The sequence below is a fragment of the Nilaparvata lugens genome, chromosome 11, assembly GCF_014356525.2.
Source record: "Nilaparvata lugens isolate BPH chromosome 11, ASM1435652v1, whole genome shotgun sequence".
Lineage (NCBI taxonomy): Eukaryota > Metazoa > Arthropoda > Insecta > Hemiptera > Delphacidae > Nilaparvata > Nilaparvata lugens.
The window spans coordinates 36,081,086-36,105,070 of NC_052514.1; the positions used below are offsets into that span (position 1 = coordinate 36,081,086).

At 35.5% G+C, this 23,985-nt stretch overlaps 1 protein-coding gene across 1 annotated transcript in view; it reads right to left on the minus strand.

Moving 5' to 3' along the window:
• LOC111054939 (homeobox protein vnd-like) overlaps positions 1-8,631 on the minus strand; it is a 36,694-nt gene extending 28,063 nt beyond the window's left edge. Inside the window, exon 1 of the mRNA XM_039438326.1 lies at positions 8,347-8,631. Within this exon, the coding sequence (XP_039294260.1) occupies positions 8,347-8,579 (233 nt within the window). The 5' untranslated portion in view covers positions 8,580-8,631. The remainder of the gene's footprint in view (positions 1-8,346) is intronic.
• Between the last annotated feature and the right edge of the window lie 15,354 nt (positions 8,632-23,985).

Below are 23,985 nucleotides of genomic sequence, written 5' to 3' on the forward strand. Positions count from 1 at the left end.
AACGAGAATGAACAAGTAATATTACATCAATAAATCTGTATTAGCTACCGTCTATAGAAGGTATTGACAAGACAAAGGCTCGGCAACGTTGTTCTCCTATCTTTATTCACTGCCATTGTAACGTGGACCTCACTATAGTTGTTATTAGAAATGATGAATATTATACTATTTTTCAAATTGAATAATCCAGTGGGTTGATCACTGAATAGTAATAAATTGGTTGAAGTAATCGTATAATCCAATTATTATTGTTGATAATGGAATAATCAACAATAATTAATCTAGTGGAACAATTAAATCAGCGAAACTTATTTCCTAGGTAATTAGTAACTTTGATTGGTTATCATCATATCCATCCAATGAGGAGTTTTCAATTTGGGGGTATTTTGTCTGCGGTTTGTAAGTTATGCTTGTGTTTAAATTTTCATTTCTTCGAATGTAAATTCTTTGTATTTATCATGTTTGATTTATGACGATGCTATTCATTTGTAGAAATTTTTTCTGCAATAAAAAAATCTCGAATCTTTGCAAGTCTCATTAACACCACCTGTTAAATACGCCATCAATACCTTTCAGATGATTATTTACTTTCAAAATCTAAATTGTACAAGCAAAACAATTGACAACAGAATTCCCCAACTTATTTGCAAGTCTCCACCTGTAATTATGACGATGCTATCCATTTGTACAAATGTTTTCTGCGATAGAGAAATCTTAAATCTTTGCAAGTCTCATTAACACCAACTGTAAAATACGCCATCAATACGTTTCAGATGATTATTTACTTTCAAAATCTATATTCTACAAGCAAAACAATCGACAACAGAATTCCCCAACTTATTTGCAAGTCTCCACCTTTAATTATGACGATGCTATCCATTTGTACAAATGTTTTCTGCGATAGAGAAATCTTAAATCTTTGCAAGTCTCATTAACACCAACTGTAAAATACGCCATCAATACGTTTCAGATGATTATTTACTTTCAAAATCTAGATTCTACAAGCAAAACAATCGACAACAGAATTCCCCAACTTATTTGCAAGTCTCCACCTGTAATTATGACGATGCTATTTATTTGTACAAATGTTTTCTGCGATAAAGAAATCTTGAATCTTGGCAAGCCTCATTAACACCACCTGTAAAATACGCCATCATTACGTTTCAGATGATTATTTACTTTCAAAACCTAGATTCTACAAGCAAAACAATCGACAACAGAATTCCTCAACATATTTGCAAGTCTCCACCACCTGTAAAATATACTCGGGACGTAAATGATTCGGCCAAACGAGCGTGAAACAGTACACCTGTCACGTTAGGAGGAGCCGTGACGCTTTCGTGACCGAACAATGAAGCACACGGATATTGGGAGCAGCATCCTCCTCACGAATCGTCGAGAGGAGGCAGGTGACTACTCACTCACTAATCCTCACCCAACATGGCAAATCACGCCTCTACACTTGTTCTCAATTGATACTTCTACCTGTTCATTCAAACATGTCAATGCTATATTACTATACATTGTTTTTCACCTCTACCTGTTCATCCAAAAATGTCAATGCTATATTGTTCGGTACTTGTAGCTGGCCATTCAAAAATGTGAATGTGAGATATTTCTATGTTTTGTTAAGTACTTCTAGATGGTCATTGAAAACTGCATTCAAATATCCTCGTATTCTGTTCGGTATTTCTCTCTCTTCATCCAAAAATGTCAATGAGATACTAGAATGTTTTGTTAGGTACTTCTAGCTGTTCATTCAACGACTTCAACGCTATATTAATATACATTGTTACTTTCCTTGCCCTATTACCATAGGTAAGGAAAGTATTACCAAGGAAAATATTTAAGTATTTAAATACTATAAAGTATTTAAGTATATTTTCCAAGTGGAAAAGATTCAGCATGAAAATCTCTTCAATTAATGTTCGGTAACATTTTCACCTGAAATTGAAAATAAGCTCGAAATTCAAGAAAATTTTACTATTTCAATTACAAACTGTTGGCAACTGTTGATTCTATTAAATCATTCACTATGATGAGATAGCTTCGTGTGTCTCTAGCCTTATTGTCCTGTCACCAGCTGGCTTGGATCTTTGAATAGTAGACTTGAGATGCGCGGGAACACTAGCGTCAGGTGATAAATTTTTATAACGGCAAGGAAAGTTGCGTGAGTGCGCCACACCAGATTTTTTTTTCGGTGTTCTCTCTGTTCATTCAGAGATGTCTATGAGATACTACAATGTTTTGTTTGGTACTTCTAGCTGTTCATTCAAATTACTATATTACTATACATTGTTTTTCGGTACTCTCTCTGTTCATTCAAAAATGTCAATGAGATACTACAATGTTTTGTTAGATACTTCTAGCTGTTCATTCAAAAATATCAATGCCTTATTGTTCAGTACTTCTACGTAGACGGTAATTGAAAACTGCATTCAAATATCCTTGTATTTTGTTCGGTATTTCTCTCTGTTCATCCATAAATCTTAATACCATTCAACTATATCTTGTATGTTAATGTAGCTTGCTCAAGTATACCACACTTTTGTTTCCACCAGTTTGTTGAAACTTCCTGTGTCTTATATTTGTATCTATTCCTATATTCCCTCCACCTAACATACAACCGTTCATTCATGAATTCCATCGTAGTAAAATGTCTATATAGTGCTCCATTCTTTGTTCAAGAGACTATATGCCTCTTGACCAAGTCAAGTGGAGAGTTTTCAAGTTACACACACACCTGTGCGCTGTGAGGTGACACAAAAACCTTTTCTTCTTCTCCTTCTTCTTCTTCTTCATCCTCTCATTCTCCTTCATTTTTCTCTTCTTCTTCTTCTTCTCATTCTTCTTCTTCTTCTCCTTGTTCTGAAGCGACAGAAATTCCAGAACACATCCTCTCTTACCTACTTCAGGCACTTCTGTAATAAATTAGCGGCTTAGCGGCCCGACTGACTGCTTCTAGCTTCAAGGGAGCGGAAACTCGAGCTTTGGCAACAATGAGTGCCCATCTTCCGATTGTTTGCGTCCAATCACTCAGTTTAAAACGAAACACATCTTCAACCTGTGGGCGACAACCTGTCTGTGGTGAACAGAGACCACTTGAGAGAGGTTTCCACATTTGCTCATAGTAGGTTATGTTCTAATTATAAATTTCTGCACAAATTTCCAAGTAGCCAATACCAGATATAATAACTTGTACGATAAGTTTCATACGATAATTAGTCACAGTTGAGAATGACTTTGTATGTTTCGATGTATAAATAAACTAGCAGGGTACCCGTGCTTCGCTTCGGGAATTGAAAGATAAGATTATTTTTGTGAACCATTTATAATCTAAATTCTTCCAACATCGTTTTAATTGTTTTTAGATTAGGCCACAACTTGGCATGAAAACTATTGAGTCAAATCATTCGATTAATCATTGATGTGTTGGAAGTGCTCTGTAGAACAGTAGTCCAATTGCAGCGAATTTTGTAGAATATTGGGAAAAGGAACAGCTATTTGGCCGTTTTAATAAATGGCCCCTTTCTTCCGCCCAAGTTAAATTTTGGCCGAATTTCCCCATTCTTTGCAAACAGATTCCACAACGGACACTTCTGAAGTTTTGAAAATACCCTCCATATACTCCATACTGAATTATTATAATTTTATCGAAATTGTTTAAGCAGTTATTGCGATCGGATATACAAACAAAATTAAATTAGTCTTGATAGAATAGGATCACTTGATAGAAGCAACTCCCGTCATAAAAGTTTGTTTTATGAAAAATAAAAACTATCTCAGCAGTGCCCAATCAATTTGTTCTCGATAAATGCATTTTGATTCGTTCTTCAACTTGGGGCCAACCTAATGAAGTCATCTCAACTTAATTAATGCCAACCTGTCAAAATTATCAATTAAGTTGCCAGTTAACAACTGTTTCGAAGAGGTACTCTCTCTAGATTATAGATCTATAATAACATATGATATGGACATTTCTATTATAATAATGAGATTGGGAGAAGAAGAATGAATATACATGCTAAAAGACGAACTTTAAACCCGTAAAAACCACCCTTAGAGTTGAAATATCGCCAAAAGATTCCTTACAGATCACCTAGGACGTTTAAGGAAGCTGTATTCCAAGTTTTGTTGCAATCCATCCAGTAGTTTTCTAGAAATCGTGATCAGTGAGTCAGTGAGATAAGAATTTTATAAGTATAGATTAATGAAGTTTGAACACTAATTCTGAAAAATCTTGAAGGAAAATTGAAATTTGGGCTTCCAGGTGCACGAGATTGATATTTTTAGAATCTATTTTCAAAATTTGGAGATCTGAATCATTCCCGTTTTTCCGGTATGCAATCCACAAGTTGACATGTTTTGATGCGAACAAACGAACAAACACAACCCTACTCTCTCTTATTATATAGATGAGATTGTAAGATTATAATATTGTTTTATTTTGTCAGCCTATACCTATACTTCCTCCAACTGACATACAAGACTTTCACTTTGATTAGTAATCACTTAATATTGACAATTCTTAGTCTTTTTCATTCAATAATATAAAAAAAGTGAAATCAGCTTCACTGAGGGGAGCTCCGTATTCCATTCAAGAAGACAATAAATTATTGTTTAATGTGAAATAATTCATCTATTTACTTTTATAATGTGTTTTTTCTTGTTTCCTTTTATGTGTTTAAATTTAAAATTTGTATCATTCTTTTCGAGTGAAACTTATCTGAAGCTATCAATATTGTCAAGTGTTTGTAACTTGTTGAATAAAGAATGTTTGATTTAGTCCATCCATTTAAACTTGGGGCTGCGTTCTGCGTTTCAACTTAATCTCAACTTAATCGGCTTGTTATTTTAAACTCGCAATGTAAAACATTATAATCAATATTCGACTCAATCCAGGGCCAAGTTGAACTTGAGTTTAACTTACAAACTTGCTACCGAGCATACGGGTCTTGCAGCAAAATTATTTATTTATTCTATATTTTACAATAGAATTATTAGTTGTTGTTCATTCAAAAAATATTGTGCATTTGTTTGATGATTTCAATTTGTATTTCAATCGTGTTATAGTTTGAAAATAGAGACCACAATATTACTTCCAACTTTATTCAAATCGGGAATATTTCATTATCTTTCAAGTTAATAATAATTTGTTTCATCTTTCTGATCAACCGAGATACAAAATTTCTAGTATAATGTATATTTGGACTGTGAACTTTTGTGATCTTTATAAAAGTGTTTTCATAACCTCATTTGGACTATTTTTATCAAAATAAGGGAGAGGAACAGTTTTAGGTTTATCCTGTTGATTCTCTCCCAATCATTAATTTGATGTTGTGTTTAAGGAATGTTATAAATGTAAAGTTGATCTGATATTGAATCAACTTGTATGTATTCATGTACATTTCACTTATTGTGTTTGATGCTCCATAGATTCAACTGATATCTCGATTGTGCTATAGAGAATCATTGATAACATCTTTTCTATCTATATAATAAGAGAGAGTAAGGTTGTGTTTGTTCGTGTGTTCGTCTGTTCGCATCAAAACATGTCAACTTGTGGATTGCATACCGGAAAAACGGGAATGATTTAGATCTCCAAATTTTGCACATGGATTCTAAAAATATCAATCTCGTGCACCTGAAAGCCCAAATTTTAATTTTCCTTCTAGATTTTTCAGAATTAATGTTTAAATTTCATAAATGGTACACTCGATTTCATTAAAAAATCACCAAATCATATGGTCGAAATTAAAAAAGGTACATCTGTTTCTATATTTCTTTCTACCTGAAAAACATAGTTTTGAAACTTCGTTTTCCTGATGCAATGTACAGGCCTACAGGTGGCATGGATTATTAATTTTTCAGCTAGAACAATTTTTGTGACAAATGCTAAATAAACGTCTACAGTTTCATCAATGCTGTATCGGCAATATGAAAACGCATGCAGTTAATATGTCTTTGAATGAAGGTGTTGTTATTTACATAAAGAAATTATATTCTTCCATTCTTATTTAATTGAAATTTAAAAATTATTCGAGCCCTGATAGAATGACTGACTCACTGTACATGGGCCTATTTTGAATTCTTCTAGATTTCATTACGTCAAGTCTTAAGAAAGACCCTTGCGAAGCACGGGTTACCTGCTAGTAGCATATAATGACTTCTTAATTTGATGAGGTGGCGAAGTTTGGACAGTAATGTCCAATGTCTATGACTTAACCACGATATCATTGCAGACAACTTCATAAGTGCAAATTAATAGATGATGGTCTATTTATCAAAATTATTTTTCCTACAGTTACGTTGAAAAATGGCCATTGCTGCACTGATTACAGAACGCAAAGAATCACTTTTCCGCTCTAGTGCGGGAAAAATATTTCCTGCACTCCAGATTTGCAACATGGCAACGCAAAATAGTTAGTAGGTTATATGGAGTACCAGTGCAGCAAAATCAAAATTAAGTTGGTAACTGTGACTGTGGTGCACGTTATAAGAATCTTGAGGTGGTGGACAACAGTGGATGACAGCAGTTGACAGCACACAGCCGTTCAAACACTACTACATTATTCAATTTTATTCATTAATAATAAAATTACACAGATATACATTTGATGCATTTCAGGGAATTTTACCCATAATTACCCACTTTTCATATTCAATGGTAACTGTAGGAAAAACTTAATGTGAAATACGTGCGCAAAGTTCGTCTGCTGCACTCAAGAAACCATTCCGCCCTCGCCTTTTCTTTCGGTGCAGCGAACTGTCACTTTGCGCACTAGTTGCACAAATAACTATTTGTATTCCCCTAAAAATCTTGTAAACCTGTCAATAGGTGTTGTTGGTGTCAGCAGAGATAAAATATAAGAAAAGTATATCATAATTAGATAAATCAATATTGAATAAATATGAGATGAAATATCTTCTTTCTGAAATATAATGATGTCTTCTCTATGTTGTCAGGTTGTTAGGGCGGTGAGTTAAAAAGCAACTAACTAAGACCTAGGTTCGTTTAATTGCCGTTTAACTCAGTTTAGATGGCTGAGTAAACTTAACACTAATTGCTTGTCGTACCGACTTTTAAACGCCAGAAGACAGATAACCGGCGTAAGGCGTTTACAGCCCCCTATAAACCCGGATTAACTTAACTCTGTTTCCTTGTTTCATGGTGAATTAGCTTAGTCGCTTCAACTGTTTATTGCGCTTTCTTCTTCGTTTCCCTCTTTGTTTAACTACGCTCTGTCACCCACATCTTTCGTAATCAATTTTGTTTTTTCTTCCTCACACTTCATTCTAGTTATTTGAACTTTCTTTCTCCTCGTTCAACCAAAATCTGTCTAACATTTATTTCTCTACAAGTAGTTCTGTGAACAGTAGACCTCACGCAGTAATCTCATCCACAAGTACCAGATTGAAACTATAATAGACCTTATGGAAATACAGCAATAGACTGGCTTCTCCACACATCTGTGTAATCACTTGTCAGCTGATTTATGATGAATAATTCTATACTATGATTTTTACTCTAATATTGGGGTATGAAGGAGGCTCCTTTTCCCTTTCATATTATCCTTGAAATGCGAAATTTCCAAGAACCTTGTATATACGTCGACGTGCAATTAAAAAAGGAACATACCTGTCAAATTTCATGGAAATCTATTACCGCGTTTCGCCGTAAATGCGCAACATATAAACAAAAGTTTTAAATTATGTTGTATATTAACCAGCTGAAATCATGTGTCAGCGAATGAAAGACTGTCTGAGTGATAGCTTCAAAATATCCTCAGCTGATGTTATGAATGAATGGGAAAACTGTACTAATTGCATGCAATGAGTTCTTCAGCTGACTAAATGATAAAACACAACAATTTTTTCCATATGCACTTTCAATGTTATTTTAATATTCTGAAAAAGGACAAAGGAGTGAGTCAATTTTGTTGCTCAACGAACATGACCTGTAGAATGGTTCGAAGAATACGTGTTCAAAATTTGAAGCTGATTGATCAATAATTCTCTCTAAAGTTATTGTAGAACATACAAACAGACGGACAACGACTTTGGCATTCATTAAGTTAAAAGTGAGAACTAGTTAACGCTCGTTCAATAAGCTCTTATCAAATATATTTTTCTATATTGAACTGGAAGTTACTACCGTAAATGATGAAATTTATGATTACATAAATAACTAACGCTTGTTCAAAAATAAGGATGTGAGAAAAGATTAATACGTGAAATTGAAGAAAAGTTATTGAGGGACTTTTTTTAAGTACTGAAGAGGATTTAACCTGAAAATAAAACGAAAAAAAGGACGTAAAACAAGCTTAGAACGTAATTTGAACGCACCCAGGCAACGCAGATCGTATCGCCGGCGAACACCAGGCCGCCGCGGGCAGAATCGGACACCACGGTGGCATGAGGGCCGGACACCACGCCAGCAATGGTGTCGTCATCCTGGTGGGTAGACTCCGGCTAGCGGCTGGTGACGGAGAATCCCTTTTACTCGAACTTTTCTCTTCCGACGACGTCATTTCGACAGAAGAACGCAATTTCGACGAGTTGGAATTGCATCCACACATTAACGATAAATCGCTGATCGTCTCGTTCAAAAAGTCTGGAAGGGAGTGGATTCGAAGAGTTTGTAGAATTGTCACCACACATTCGCGGTAAATTAAAGATCGTCACCGTTCAAAAAAATCTGGAAGATAGTGTATTCGAAGAGTTTGTAGAATGGACACTACTAATTCACGATAAATCACTATAAATCACTGATCGGCACCTTTCAAAAAGTTCTGGAAGGGATTGGATTCGAAGAGTTTGTAGAATTGTGACATTCGCGCTAAATTGAAGATCTCGTTCAAAAAATTCTGGAAGGGAGTGGATTCGAAGAGTTGATACAATCGACACCACACATTCGCGATAAATCGCTAATTCGCTAAATTGTTCTGGTTCAAGAAATAGTAGGAGGAATTTAGTAGTAGTGGTAGAAGTTCGAATTTCGTTCACGATAAATCGCTCTTTGTTCCCGTTTAGAAAAGTTTGATAGGCTAAATCGAAGAAACCAGGAAACTCTTTGTATAAGATTACAAAACCTCATTTGAAATTCAGTTAGTTTTCAAATTTGAAAACGTTGTTACTTGTATAAAAGACTGGAAATACGAGCTTCTTTTTATAACTGCTTATAACATGTATCATATATAGTTATATATGATACAGTTATATTTGCAAAGTCGGGGAACTCAATCTAAAGGATTAACAAGTTTTGGAGAGTTCGAAAACAGAAAATAATTAAGCGAGATGTTCCTTGTAACTTTTCACACATAACGTTATCCACTGATTGCTATTTAGATCCCAGTCTTGTCATATGTCACATTTACTGCTTCAACATACTTAGTATCGAAAACATACTAACTCTAGTTCCCATGAATTTGCAAAAGTTTCATGCAAAGTTGAACATGCGAAAGTTTCGTACTGGAATAAAACTTCATCAACGAAGCTTTCTAGAATAATTATCACGTTCAATTTGGAATCACTACCACAGTAGCAATCTTCGCAGATTCACTAGTTCATAGAGAATTTGACTCCCTTATGAAAGCATCTCTCTAAAATCCATAAATTTATTTGTCTGCTTTTCAAAATTGGTTCAGCACAATATCACACAGCAGTGTTCAAATCAGAACGAGTCAAAAGTAGCTTGTAATTCACAAGATTGTTTCATATGCAAACCACTGTAGAAAACAGACCTATTCATTCGGAAACAGAAAACTCATGATTCTCCATAGAAGCAAACGATTTTTGAATAGTCTCTCCAGAAATCTCTAGTTTTGTCACTATATTTGAATCACTGTGGAAATTATTGATTAAACCACGTTGCAAAACTTTTCCTGAAATCACTGATCTCGTAACCTTCTCACAGAAACAAAACCTGAACTTCCACACCTGAGTTCTAAACGGTTCCTGAACGATAAACCAGACTATTGACGATCTCCGAAATATTGAACTCACTCTAAAATCACAACCGAACGACTCTGAAACTGATATCTTCTCGGTTTCCAGAGTAAACTAAACTGTTGACTAACGATTTCCGAATTCTAAACGTTTGACGATGTTCGAAGTATTGAACTCATTTCAAAACACAACTGAAAGACTCTGAAACTGATATCTTCTCGGTTGCCAGAGTAAACTAAACTGTTGACCAACGATTTCCGAATGCTAAACGGTTGACGATGTCCGAAAATATTCAACTCATTTTAAAACCACAACTGAAAGACTCTGAAACTGATATCTTTTCGGTTTCCAGAGTGAACTAAACTGTTGATTAACGATTCCCGAATGCTAAACGGTTGACGATGTTCTAATTATTGAACTCACTCTGAAAATACAACTGATAGACTCTGAAACTGATATCTTTTCGGCTTCCAGAGTAAACTAAACTGTTGACTAACGATTTGCACTACATGGAACCCCTTCAAGACGCGTTCTCTGACCGTTCCCGTTGGTTTCGAGGACTGTCGACCAAGAAGTCAAGGAGAGCATCCACTTGAGTGAACAGTCGCCACTTGAGTGCTGCAAGGCTGGTGTCAACCCCTGGAGCTGTTCCACTTCACTCAAGTCTCCCCTCGGCCAATGGGAGCGCCGCTCTGGAGCGGTTGCCATTGGCCGACGCGAGGGAGGCCTGTGATTGGTCGAGAGGTGCTTGCTACCCCACTTGTTAGCGGCTGGAGGGTAGGGGAGACAATGCCAACATCGACCTACTCTCAAAACTGCTCGGCTCTTTACTACACCGGGGAGCTTTATTCTATACCCCTACCTTGCTAGATCCTGTTAGCTATTTGAGTTTTCTTCTTCGTCTTCTCCGTATTCTTCTTCGTCTTCTTCTTCTTCTTTTTCTCTTTCGTCTTCCTCATTCTCCTTCTCTTGATCTCCTTTTTGTTAGTGTTCTAGTTCTTCATCTTCCTCTTTTCTTCTTTTCTTCTCCTCCTCCTTCTTCTTCTTCTTCTTCTTCTTTTTCTCTTTCGTCTTCCTCATTCTCCTTCTCTTAATCTCCTTTTTGTTATTGTTCTTGTTCTTCATCATCATCATCATCATCATCATCATCATCATCATCATCATCATCATCATCATCTTCTTGTTTTTCTTCTTCCTCTTCTCCTTCCTCTTCGTCGTCATCGTCATCTTTTTTCCTCCTCTTATTTTTTCTCCTACCTTTGATTAAATTAAGATCCTCATCAACTTTTTCTTCAACTTGAGTATCTTGGCTTCTTCTACTTCATCATGTCTCTTTATCCTCTGCTCTTATTCCCTGTACGAGAACTCTTTATTCTTCTCTCCTCTGTTTTTACTCCACTCTTCCTCTCAGACTTCACTCTTCTGTTTTCTTTTCCTCTTCCCTTTACTTCGTCTTATTTCCCTTCCTCTGCTTTCCCTTCACTCTTCTTCGCTGACTTCACTCCTTCGTTTTCTTCTTCCTTTCCTTTTCTTCGTCTCATTTCTCTCCTCTGCTTTTACATCACTCTCCTTCTCAGTCTTTATTCCTTCGTTTTCTTTTCTCTTCCCTTTACCTCGTCTTATTTTTCTACTCTGCTTTTACTCCACTCACCTTCTCAGCCTCACTCTTTCGTTTCTTCTCCCCTCTCCTTTACTTTGTCTTACTTCTCTCCTTTTCTCAGTTTTTTCTTGTGCTCTACTGCTTAATAATTATCTTTCAACACTTGAACGTCTCTCCATTCCCTCCTTATCCTACACCTGCACCTTTATCTTCTTCTTCTCCTACTCTTCCATCTTCTTCTCCTCTTTACCCTCCACCTCATCCTCCTCCTCCTCCTCCTCCTCCTCCTCCACCTCTACCTCCTCCTTCTACTCCTACTCCTCCTCGTCATCCTCCTCTCCTCCTTCTCCTTCTCCTTCTTCCTTTTAAGCCTCTGTTCTTGTCATGATCGTCCTTTTGTTTTGTCCCACATCTCCATCTTCTTCTCGTTCATCTCCCCTCGTTTTCTTCCATCGTCTTCCTCCATCAAGCTCTCAGCTTCCACTTCTTCCTCTACACACCTCCTCTCATCAATCTGCCCTATTTTTCTTTTCCTCTATATTTCATCCTTTTTTCGTCCATGCTCTCTACTCTATCCAATTAGTCTACTTTTTATCTATTTATTCATTCATTTATTGTATAAAACACTATAATCATAATACAATTATGACATTGGAGGAAAAACTAGGCTGAGCTTGTGCTATTTCTCTCCAAAATTTTGATAAAATTTTTTACTGTAAATTCATATTTACTGTATATGATTCCTTTTTCCCGCCACCAAATCAGCAAATCACATCTCTTCTTGTATTACACATTATCTTCTTCTCCACTACAATATTTTATAGCTCCTTGGCTTATTCTCCCTCATTCTATCTCTCTCTATATATATATCCCTCTTAATATATCTCTCTTTCTTTATCCATTATTCTTTCTTTTTATTATACTCACTTCTCCTCACCTAACCCTGTACCCCATCTCATTCACCCTATTCTGCGAGTGCCTCTACTGTTACAAGTATGTACTCTATTCGCAACACTATCCATCCTTGTTTTTTCTCAGTCTATTTCTCGCTCTATGATCCTTTTTCTTTCTCTCTCTCGCACTCTCTCGCTTTCTCTCTCTAATCTATTTACTCTGTATCAAGGTCTACTCCCCCCTAACACACACTTACCCTCTTACTCCCTTGCTCGCTCTCTCTCTTTCACTTTGTCATTCTCTCTCGCTCTTTCTCTCTCTCCACGTTGCTACCAACTCACTCCAACAGCCCTGACTCCTGATTTCTATTGAATTGGAGTGGAGACTCCTTGCCCTTGTATAATGATAGAAGTGAGGTCCGCGTTATAATGGCAGTATTTGATTGACATTGTTGTTGCTGTCCTTGTCTATCAATCGACAAACCAGATACCACTATCCTTTTCTAGCACTGCAACGTTTCCAGATCGTTCCTTACAATATCGAAATATAATTAACACAATATTTTATCTCAATTATGGACATTTGTGATTTAGTCATTAAAAAAATGTATTTTCTTGAAAAATAAATAGTTATTTGCATATCTAGAGTGAAAAGTACGACTTTTTCCCCCTGTGGGAAAAGTTTGAAGCCCGAGGCGAAGCCGAGGGCAGCAATTTTGCTGAGGGAGAAAAAGTATTTTTCGCTCGTGATGTACACAACATTTTCCCTCCATCTACATTTTTTTATAGAAACTGCAAATAAAATCATTCTAATAACTTACGTATTGGTGACAATGATTTCTAACAACATAACCTAAATCTAAAACCTAAAAACCGGTCGTCTGATTGGCACTGCCGATTGCGCTATCTATCGGCAAAAGTTGTAACAATTATATCAGCTGGGCAGCTACCAAAAATACTGACCCAGATCAAGCGGTTCAAATTTGAATTGCAGGTCAAAATATTTGTTGGCTGGTATTTGAATAGAATAAAATATTTTAAAAATTGTATAAATTTTTATCGTCTACTAATATTAAGAATATAATAATTATCATACAAACATATTATATTTCATGAGTTGAACAAATTTCTGGTTGTGGTATTGAATTTAGTTGACTCAATAACAGACACCTCTATTATGCTTTCTCATCTGAGCTTAGACCTTCTAACCTATTACAATGTAAGTTTCAAAATAGAGATGCTCCCCATGTTATTTAAATGGAGTCACTTTTCCTCCCTAGGGAGTTTTTCTGTTCTTTACTACCGAGAGCGAAAACGTGACACTTCAGTATTAGGTTTCAGGGAGTAAAGTAAGTACTTTAGACAGTAGGTGGAGGAAAAGATAATTGATTATTTTGAACAAGTTAATATTACATCAGATATGAGCTATTCTCCATAGAAGTCAGTGACAAGGCAGAGAATCGGCAGCGATGTTTTCTTATGATTTTCACTGCAATTATGAAGTGTACCTCACTATAGATTGAGAAAGCTCGGATTATTGAAGGCCAACTGTGAAGAGACACAGTCTCGTTATTAGAATATTTATTTATTTTATTCATTCATTAATTGTATAAAATACTATAATCATAATACAATAATTGTGACATTGGAGGAGGAAGTAGGCTGAGCCTGTACTATTTCTCTCCAAAAATTTTGATAAAATGTTAATGTTCTCCAAAAGATAAGGTTATATAATCACACACATTACACATTGTATTTATCCAATATCCAGATAAATAGAACAATAAAATCTGGTGTGGCACACTCACACAACTTTCCTAGCCGTTATGAAAATTGATCACCTGACGCTATAGTGTTCACGCGCATCTCAAGTCTACTTGTAAACAAAGAGTCAGCTGGTGACAGGACAATAACGCTGGAGACATACGAGGTCTGCTATCTCTTCATAGTGAATCATTTAATAGAATCAACAGTTGCCAACAGTTTCAATTGGATAATCACATTTTTTCGAATTTCGAGCTTATTTTCCATTTTAGGTGGAAATGTTACTGAACATTAATTGTAGAGAATTTCATGCTCTACCTTTTCCACTCGATTTTTTTTGTTTAAATTGTATCTGAAGCCTGATAATTGGGAATCTGAAATCAAAATTTGCATTGATGGGGCGGAGCTCCTGGAATTTTTACATATATGAGGCAGTTGATAGAACTTATCAATGACTATTTTAGGTATAAATTTGATCGAAATCGTTGGAGCCGTTTTCGAGAAAATCGCGAAAACCCTGTTTTTGACAACATTTTTACCATTTTATCCGCCATCTTGAATTGCATTAGAACGAAATTGATCGTGTCGGATCCTTATATTGTAAGGACCTTAAGTTCCAAATTTCAAGTCATTCCGTTAATTGGGAGATGAGATATCGTGTACACAGACGCACATACATCAATACACACACACACACACACACACACACACACACACCACTTTTTTGGACGCAGGGGACCTTGAAATGTATAGAAATTTAGAAATTGGGGTTCCTTAATTTTTTTCGGAAAGCAATACTTTCCTTACCTATTGGTAATAGGGCAAGGAAAGTAAAAATACAGTATTTGTTTGGATTGAAAGTAGAAGTCTCAACTTCGAAACCCTTCTGCTAAACTACTTTGGGAAGCGGCAAGCAGCCGAGTAAGAGCAGACAGTTTATATAGCCGAGTGAAACGAAACGAAAATCATGGCAGCAAGAAAAATGGTATCTAGAATTACATTTCAGGGGGGCACAGAGTAGGAAAATAAAAACAAAACCAGATAGACATGAACGAGAAAACGCTCGAGTCCCCAATACAAGTGGATAGTCTCACGGTTCAAGAGTGCACCGATAACTGACAAAAGAAAACAGAGAAGAAGAAGGATGAGGAGGAGGAGGAGAAGAGAAGAAGAAGAAGAAGAAGAAAAAAGAAGAAGAAGAAGAAGAAGAAGATGATGATGATGATGATGATGATGATGATGATGATTATGATGATGATGATGATGATGATGATGATGATGATGATGATGAAGAGAAGGAAGGAGAAAAATATGGTTTCACGATTGTAGAGTCTTGAAACAACTGAGAAACAAAACCAGAGGAGAAAGAGAAGGTTGAAGATTGCGTCAATAACTGGCAAAGGAAAACAGAGAAGAAGAAGGTGGACGATAAGAGGAAGGAGAAGAATTTAAATGAAGATGATGATGATGATGAGGAGGAGGAGGAGGAGGAAGAGAAGGAGGAGGAGGAGAAGGAGGAGGAGAAGAATATGAAGAAGAGGACGAATATGGTCTCAAGCCTTTAACAGCTGACAAGGGACATCGGAGTGAAAGGAGAACAACCAAGGGGAGGCAGAAGGAGAAGAAGAAGAAGAAGAAGGAAAAAGAGAGGTGAGAGAAGAAGGAGAAGAAGAAGAAAGAGAGAAATAGGGAAAAATGGTATGAGAAGGTGGAGAAGAAGAAAAAGGAGAAGGAGAAGTAGGACCAGAAGGAAAAGAAGATGAAGATGAAGAAGGAGGAGAAGAAGAAGGAGGAAAAGAAGAAGTAGATGGATAATAAGTAGAGGAAGAGGAACAGGAACAGGAAGAAGAAAAAAAAGAGTAAGGAGGAGGAGGAAAAGGAGAAGGCGGAGAAGGAGAAGGAGGAGAAAGAAAAAAGGAGGAGAAGAATGAGAAGAAGAAGAAGAAGAAGAAGGAGGAGAAGACAAAGAAGAAGAAGGAGCAGCAGTAGAAGTCTGAGAAGAACAAGCTAGCTCTATAAACGAGATGCAATATAATCACGAACTGAAAAGTCAGTGCCTCCTCGATCGCGTGATTCGATGCTCGAGTTTGGGGGGCGTGATTTGTGAGACCCCTTCACTTACGCCCCCCTCCTCCCCACACCTATTTATAACCCCTTACCACCCCCCTAAATTAGGGGATGTCTCCCGATGGCACCAGAAACCCTTCATGAATCTGGGTCGCCGACTCTTCACTCAACAACTACTAGGGAATTGTTAGCTTCAAATAGGGGATGATTTCTTTTTTTATTTAGGATGGAACTCTAAATGGAAAGGGGTAGTTATTCTCTAGTAGTTCTAGATAGGGGATGAGTTTTTCCAGTTGTTCTGAATAGGGCTTCGCTGCTGAGTGTTTTGTTGTAATTTCGTGAATTTTGATAGGCTATTGAAATTTGAAGGGCCGTATTTATTCTGCTAGTTCACGCAATTGAACTGCTTTAAGTACGTTGAAAGAGCAGTTTTTCTCATTTTAAATTGCCAGATAGAGGATATATTTTCAGTTTTTCTAAATATGGGCTCGTTTTTACGTGTTCTTTTATAATTCAACATGCTCTATTCGAATGTTTTATTAAATTCCATTATTGACATGGAATATTTATTTATGTCATATTTATTAACTTCCTCATACGGTTCACTAGAACCAAATAAACCTGAACAACCTCACTCTGATACTCGTGGGAGGAATTACCATAGACCAATACAATACAATACAATACAATAGACCAATACAATAAATAATTAAAATTGAAGAGGAAACAAATTTCTCCTCTATTTCGAAGTGAAAGTGTAAATTTGAAGTATTGTGCTCACTATAACCATAGAGAAACAATAGTGTAAGTAGATATACCATGGTATAGGGCGTTCATGTTGCAACTTTTACTGTGATCTCAAGCCGATTTCTGTGGATTATTGTCGATTATTACTGTTTTGTTGTGGTGGGAGTGTATGAACAGCACAGTATGAGAGACTACCAGCGTCACACAGCTTCACAAGAAAGAACTACGTGGACTGTCGGCTTGAGATGACAGTAAAAGTAACGACATAAACGCCCTATACCATGGGATATCTACTTACGTATTGTTTCTCTATGCTATAACCTTTGCGACCGGTTTCCAAATTTTTCCCATTGGGGAACTTTGAACCATTGAAAACCATACGCAATAATAATTATAGAGCTTGAAGGGGTAGAAGAGAGATTGATTTATAAAAAGATTATAGATGATAGACAGATTATAGAGATTATAGATGATAGGGGACTTTGGACCATTGAAAGCCTTACGATAATAATAATTATAGAGGTTGAAGAGGTGGAATAGAGATTGATTATGGAGAGATTATAGATTATAGACAGATTATAGAGATTGATTATACTAGAAATGAGAAATAATAACATGAAATCAAGTAGACCTACAGAGAAAGTAAGAAGAAGTTGATAGGAGTATGGAGATAGATTTTTTTATACAAACAATTCTTGTAGTTCTTTAGCCCCTTGTTTAGATTACAACTCTTTCTTCCCTGAATCATGGACTCAAGGATTCGAGTAGACTAATAAGAATAGGGTTTACAAATTGAGGAGTAAGCTAGAATCCAAGAATGGAGTTTCTAGGAGGTTGAGCTCTTAAGATAAAAATCATGATTTGAAGTCATTCTTTCTTAGATATATCTGGAAAGATAGCTTGGGAAATCACTTCTTTATTCTTTATTGATTCATACAATAAGTACATCATCAAAATTATAGGGAGAGAAAAAATAAGGTAACCATATGCTATTCCTCTCCCAAATTTGGATAAGGTTACATATTGTCCGAGGTTGGTTCAGCCTTGTCACTACCTATAAAATACCTGCAATTCATCTACAAAATGTCTAGAAAAAAGATTCCTAACCACAGAATACTGAACCTAGAGTACAGTTCTATGGTGTTCAAGTAGTGTTCACAAGAGCATTACATGTGCCCATAAGTAGCTAGGGGGCCTCAAAAAGTGATTTCTCTCTTTCTCTATTCTTAGCACTATCTTCCTCTTTCTATCTCACATTCCCCTCCTTCCTTCTCTCTCTCTTCTAGACCTTTCAGTGCCACTCAGTGGCTTGACAAACTTGATTCTCGTCGAGGGTTGAGAAAAGAGAGAGAGAGTGTGTGAGAGAGTGAGTGAGCGAGGAGACTGAGAGGAGGCTTCTCCAGTCGAGGGTTGGAAGAAGAAAGGGTGTGAGAGAGAGAGAGAGAAAAAAAGTGTGAGAGAGAGAAGACTAGGAGGAAATCTCTTCTTCAGCACACGTGATCACCAGGTGACACAACTCCCACGAAAGAAGAAGAACAGGGGAGAAGATGGAGAAGAAGACGGAGAGAAAACTTTGAAGATCATTGTTGGGATGGGATTGGAAGTGGATATAGAAAATAATTTGGGATTGAAGTGCATGATTGAAATTAGTTGATAGAGAATAATATAAGGAAAGGTAAACAAGATAGATTCAATAAAAAAATACTGGCCAGAGATACATTAGATAAGAATTTGGAAGAATCGTAACAAAGAATGATAAAAGAGGAATGGTAACAGGTAAAAAGGAGAGAAGAATGGAGAAGAACTGAACGAGAATGTCCCAAATATAAAGAGATGAGATTGAGAGGAGGAGAATGAGAAGAAGGAGAAGAAGAAGAAGAGAAAGAAGTGAGAGAAGACAGGAAAAAAAGTCAGGCGAAGGAAAAAGGTGAAGAGAAGAAGAAGAAGAAGAAGAGAAGAAGAAGAAGAAGAAGAAGAAGAAGAAGGAGAAGAAAGTGGAAGATGAAGAAGGATAAGAATTCATGATACACATGAAAATAATTTTCCTGCTCACACACAGACCGCTATCATTCACGCACTCTCATACACATGCACACTTTACTCTCGATTATTCTCTCTCCCTTTCCTTCTTTCTATCAGAGAACTTCTTTCTTTCTTTCCCAGACCTGGCAATGTAAGATGCATTAAATAAATATCAAATATCACACTCATATCTCTCTATTGTAACATAGATAAATAGAGAACTCTAAAGAACTCACACTCCCAATCTCTCGCACTCTCGATCTGTCGCTCTTCCTTCTCTCTCCCTTTCTCTCATTCACTCGCCCTCCCTCTCTCTCTTTCTATCTATCACTCTCTCTCTTGAAACACAACACAACCCATTATAATTGGATATTCTCGTCTTATAAACAGTATTGACCTTGAATCGATTCACAAAATTAGAATAGATGGTAATGACATTCCTTACTGTAGCTCAGTGAAAAATTTAGGAATCATTATGAATAACAAGTCAGAACAAGTGAACAAAACTTGTAAAAAGGTATTTTCAGCCATGCATGCATTAAAGAAAATGCACGATATCCTCCCTAGAAACATTAAATTGTTATTGGTTCAATCTCTTATTTTCCCACATTTAATGTATTGTAATTAACTGTTCTCAACGATATGCAAGTCACTCTGAACGATAAACTACAGCGTTGTCAAAATTATTGTCTACGTTTCGTCTACTCTCTTCAACGTCATGAACATATCACCCCTGCCCACATTGCCAGTTCACCACCATTGAAGTTTCCCGATCAAAGACGTTTTCGAATAGTCAAGCTTGTTAGAGATATCTTGAATTACGGAAATCCGAACTATTTCAAAGATGATTTCAAATTTGTTTCTAAAGGTAGATAGAATGATAGATGCTTCACATAGTCTACTAGAACCGGAGAAAGTACTTTAAGGATACCCAACCATCGAACCACTATTTTCACAAAATCGTTTTTAGTCAATGCCTGTCGTGCATGGCTGGAATGCACTTCCTGTTTCTATCAGATCCATCGAGAGCCGAGCGAGTTCATCCTGACTTTAAAAAAACATCTTTTGGAACAGATGACTGAAACTGTCCGGCCCTAGAACGATCACATGACAACCATCCCTCCCCCATCCCACCAATACAAACCTATAAACCTGTTATAGAATGAATTGTATTTATATATATATATATATATATATATATATATATATATACATTTAAAATCATGTTATTTTAATTATCCACTGTATACTGCTGCATATTACTGAAAGTTTATTACCCTGATCTACTTTCAGAATAACCCATTTTATTGATCAATGATGTCTTATCTACCTATATAATTATTTTACTGTATTATTTTTCTGTTTTTTTCTCCTTAATATTCTTATTAATTAAAACTTTTACCATATTTCCATTTATAAATAAATCCTTAGTTTAATTAATTAAATTAACGTTTTGGTAGAGAGTTAGTGGGAAGGATATTTTAAATATTCTCTCCGAAGAATGGACATTGATATGTCCAAAGCTCCGCCAATTTATGTAGATGCATAACAAGTAATTATCTTTAGTCATTACAAATTGCTTTTTTCGTATTATAAACAGTTCATTAATTATTTTCTTAGTCTATATTATGTAAATTCATCTATAATTTTGCTGTATTGTAAGCTATTTTATATAAGTGTATAAGCCAGTATATATTGTAATCTACATAAATAATCAATCAATCAATCAATCAACCCCCTCTCACGCTCTCCCATTCAAACACTCTCACTCTCTCCCACTCTCACACTTTCTCTCTCTTCTTTTTCTTCCTCTTTCAACATCTCTCTCTCTCTCTCTTTTTTTCTCTTTTCACGGAAGGACCTTTTAAACATCCATCCAAATACCGTTTAATAGGTTCTCATCGATCACTGGGTTAGGCTAATACCACTTATTAAACGACGATCATCATTATCATCATCATTATCATGGTATATTAACGCATAAATGGTAGGAGGCCTAGAGGGTAGTATCATCATCATCATCATTGCAATCATCGTCGAAAATCATTCACCCCAATTTCAATAAAACACTGCTCTATTTGCTGCTATGAAAACGGCAGGTGTTCGAATAAACATCTGGTTGACCTTCCATGCTCATCATTTTTATCACCATCATCGTCATAATCATCATCATCATAATCATCATCACTATCATCATAGTCGTATTGGATGGAAAATCAATATTATAAGTTTCATAATCGATTAGCAGGTAACCAACTCTTGCTCCGCAAAGGTTCAATTAAATACTCGACAAATTGAAAACTCGATCTACTGAAATTCTGGAGGATTTAAATTAGGTCCATAACCATCAACTAAATTGAGAATCTATATTCAAAATTTCAAGTTAATCAGTCCAGTAGTTCAGACGTGATCAAAGACCTTAAAGAGATATAGACCCACAATGCCTATGCCTTCCCAATGATAGCTCTTACTTGAAATTGAAGGCCGCCATTGGGGTTTTTTATATATCATTTATTTGTAATACTATAGATCACAAAAGGCATTGGTGGCATTGGTATGTAATAATCTAATGGTTTGCCCCCTCAATGGCGGATTTCAATTCCAAGTACGACACTAGCGCTGCATGTGAGTCTATGCATCTTCAAGGTCTTTGGACGTGATGATGCGTCATTCGTGAATTTCCAATCCCGTATGTGTATAAGCCAATTATTTCCTTTAGTATATCATAGAAGATATGAGTATGATCCTTTTCTGTAGTACTTTCATGCCCTTTTTATCAAATGAGAGTGGAAACAAGTAGAAAAATAGCCCTACGCCGATACGTAACCACCTTGCAATAGATTTTATCTGTACAAATTCCAAGTGTCATGAAAATCATCATAATCTTCTATAATATAATAATGGAAAGAATCGTCTTACACATGTACGGAATCGGAAATCAATTAGATTATTATCTAGAAATTAGAAATATACCGTACCAAACTCGTTCATTAGCATTAAATAATTTCAATATCAGCTTAATAAAACTAGTAGTTTGTCGACACCAATTCACCTATCATTGCAATATATTTTCAAACAAAATTCCGATAAAACTAATTAATTCAAAAATTACTAAAGCACTTATCAAGGAAATAAATGTATGGGTTGAGCAGAATATATATTTTACAATGCCTAAATGTTAATAAATCTATTCATGATTCTTTCAATATCAACTTAATAAAACTAGTAGTTGTCGACACCAATTCACCTATCTTTGCAATATATTTTCAAACAAAATTCCGATAAAACTAATTAATTCAAAAATTACTAAAGCACTTATCAAGGAAATAAATGTATGGGTTGAGCAGAATATATTTTTACAATGCCTAAATGTTAATAAATCTATTCATGATTCTTTCAATATCAACTTAATAAAACTAGTAGTTTGTCGACACCAATTCACCTATCTTTGCAATATATTTTCAAACAAAATTCCGATAAAACTAATTATTCAAAAATTACTAAAGCCCTTATCAAGGAAATAAATGTATGGTTGAGCAGAATATATATTACAATGCCTAAATGTTAATAAATATAGCATGATTCATCTGAGTTTGAATGTCTTTCTATCTTTTGTATTATTTATGGAAAACTGGGATGTGCTCACAACTGAAAATTTCATTTTATTGTATTCTTCTTCATTAGTTTACATTTAGAAGATTTAAAGTAGGCTGTATGACTTGTTTTGGTTATCACCTGTATAATGGTTTAAACACGAAATTATTCAATTCTTATCATTGTAGTATTTATAAGGAGCATTACTATAATATTTATTATATAGGTATATATTTTTCCATTTTTCAGTATTGCAATAGGCTACTTCGTACTGTTGCTTTATGACCTCACAGCTAGCGCACAAGTTCAACTTTGCTGGCTGTGCCAAATCATTTAGATCTATTATAATTTACATTTTCATTATGCATTTTGTATGTATCATTCATGTTTTGTAACTATGTAATTTTGGCGAATAAACATTCTTATCTTCTTATCTTATCTTATTCCATGTTATTAATCAATTTATCCCAAATTGATTATAAAAACAAATTTATTAAAATTTTGATTCAAAGTTTTCGCAACTATAAAGCCCAACCAAACAGGGCATACTTCAAGTGATTCCGTAGCTTAGTTTATAGGTCGCGCGGTTCATGAATCAAAGGTTGCTAAGTTACGTATATTTTAACACTGGATAATTTCTTCTGATAAAGTAATCAACGCCATACTGTAGGCGTTTGATCTCTATTTCAATTGATATTCAATTAAAAAAATTAGTAGAATTGATAGTGATGTTGTGAAATATCTCCATAATAAGAAAACAAAGATATTGTCAAATTTCACTAAAAAATTATTAAAAACTTTAAAACAGAACCATGGTTTCACGTAGTTAACCAACGCATCATCAGCTGTACTGAGGAATGAGGATACAGAAACCATGGTTCTGTTATAAAGTTTTTAATAAATTTTTAGTGAAATTTGACAATATCTTTGTTTTCTTATTATGATATTCAATTTTAAATTCCCCTAGTATTGCTTCTCCATCTCGTAGTCATAATGGCTCCTAAAATAATTATTATAATCCAATTCATTGAAAGATTTCACAATTCATCAGTGCAACAGCCTTATAGTAATTACAAGTTAATCTGTAATAGTTTAGTCCAGACTTGCTTTCATTCACAAAAACATCCTTTCAAGCCGAGTGTACTTTATGAATGAAGTGGTCTCAAAAACAGTATACTGTCAGTATTCTATGCAAATATCTATTATGTTTCTTATTCAATCAATACTGACATTTTTGAGTGAATCACACACACATCAGTTTACTATTATGAATGAATGACCGCGTCACTGTACTAATGGAATCAGAAAAATAAATTTTCATTCTTTCTTTTCGTCCTTCTTTCTCTAATC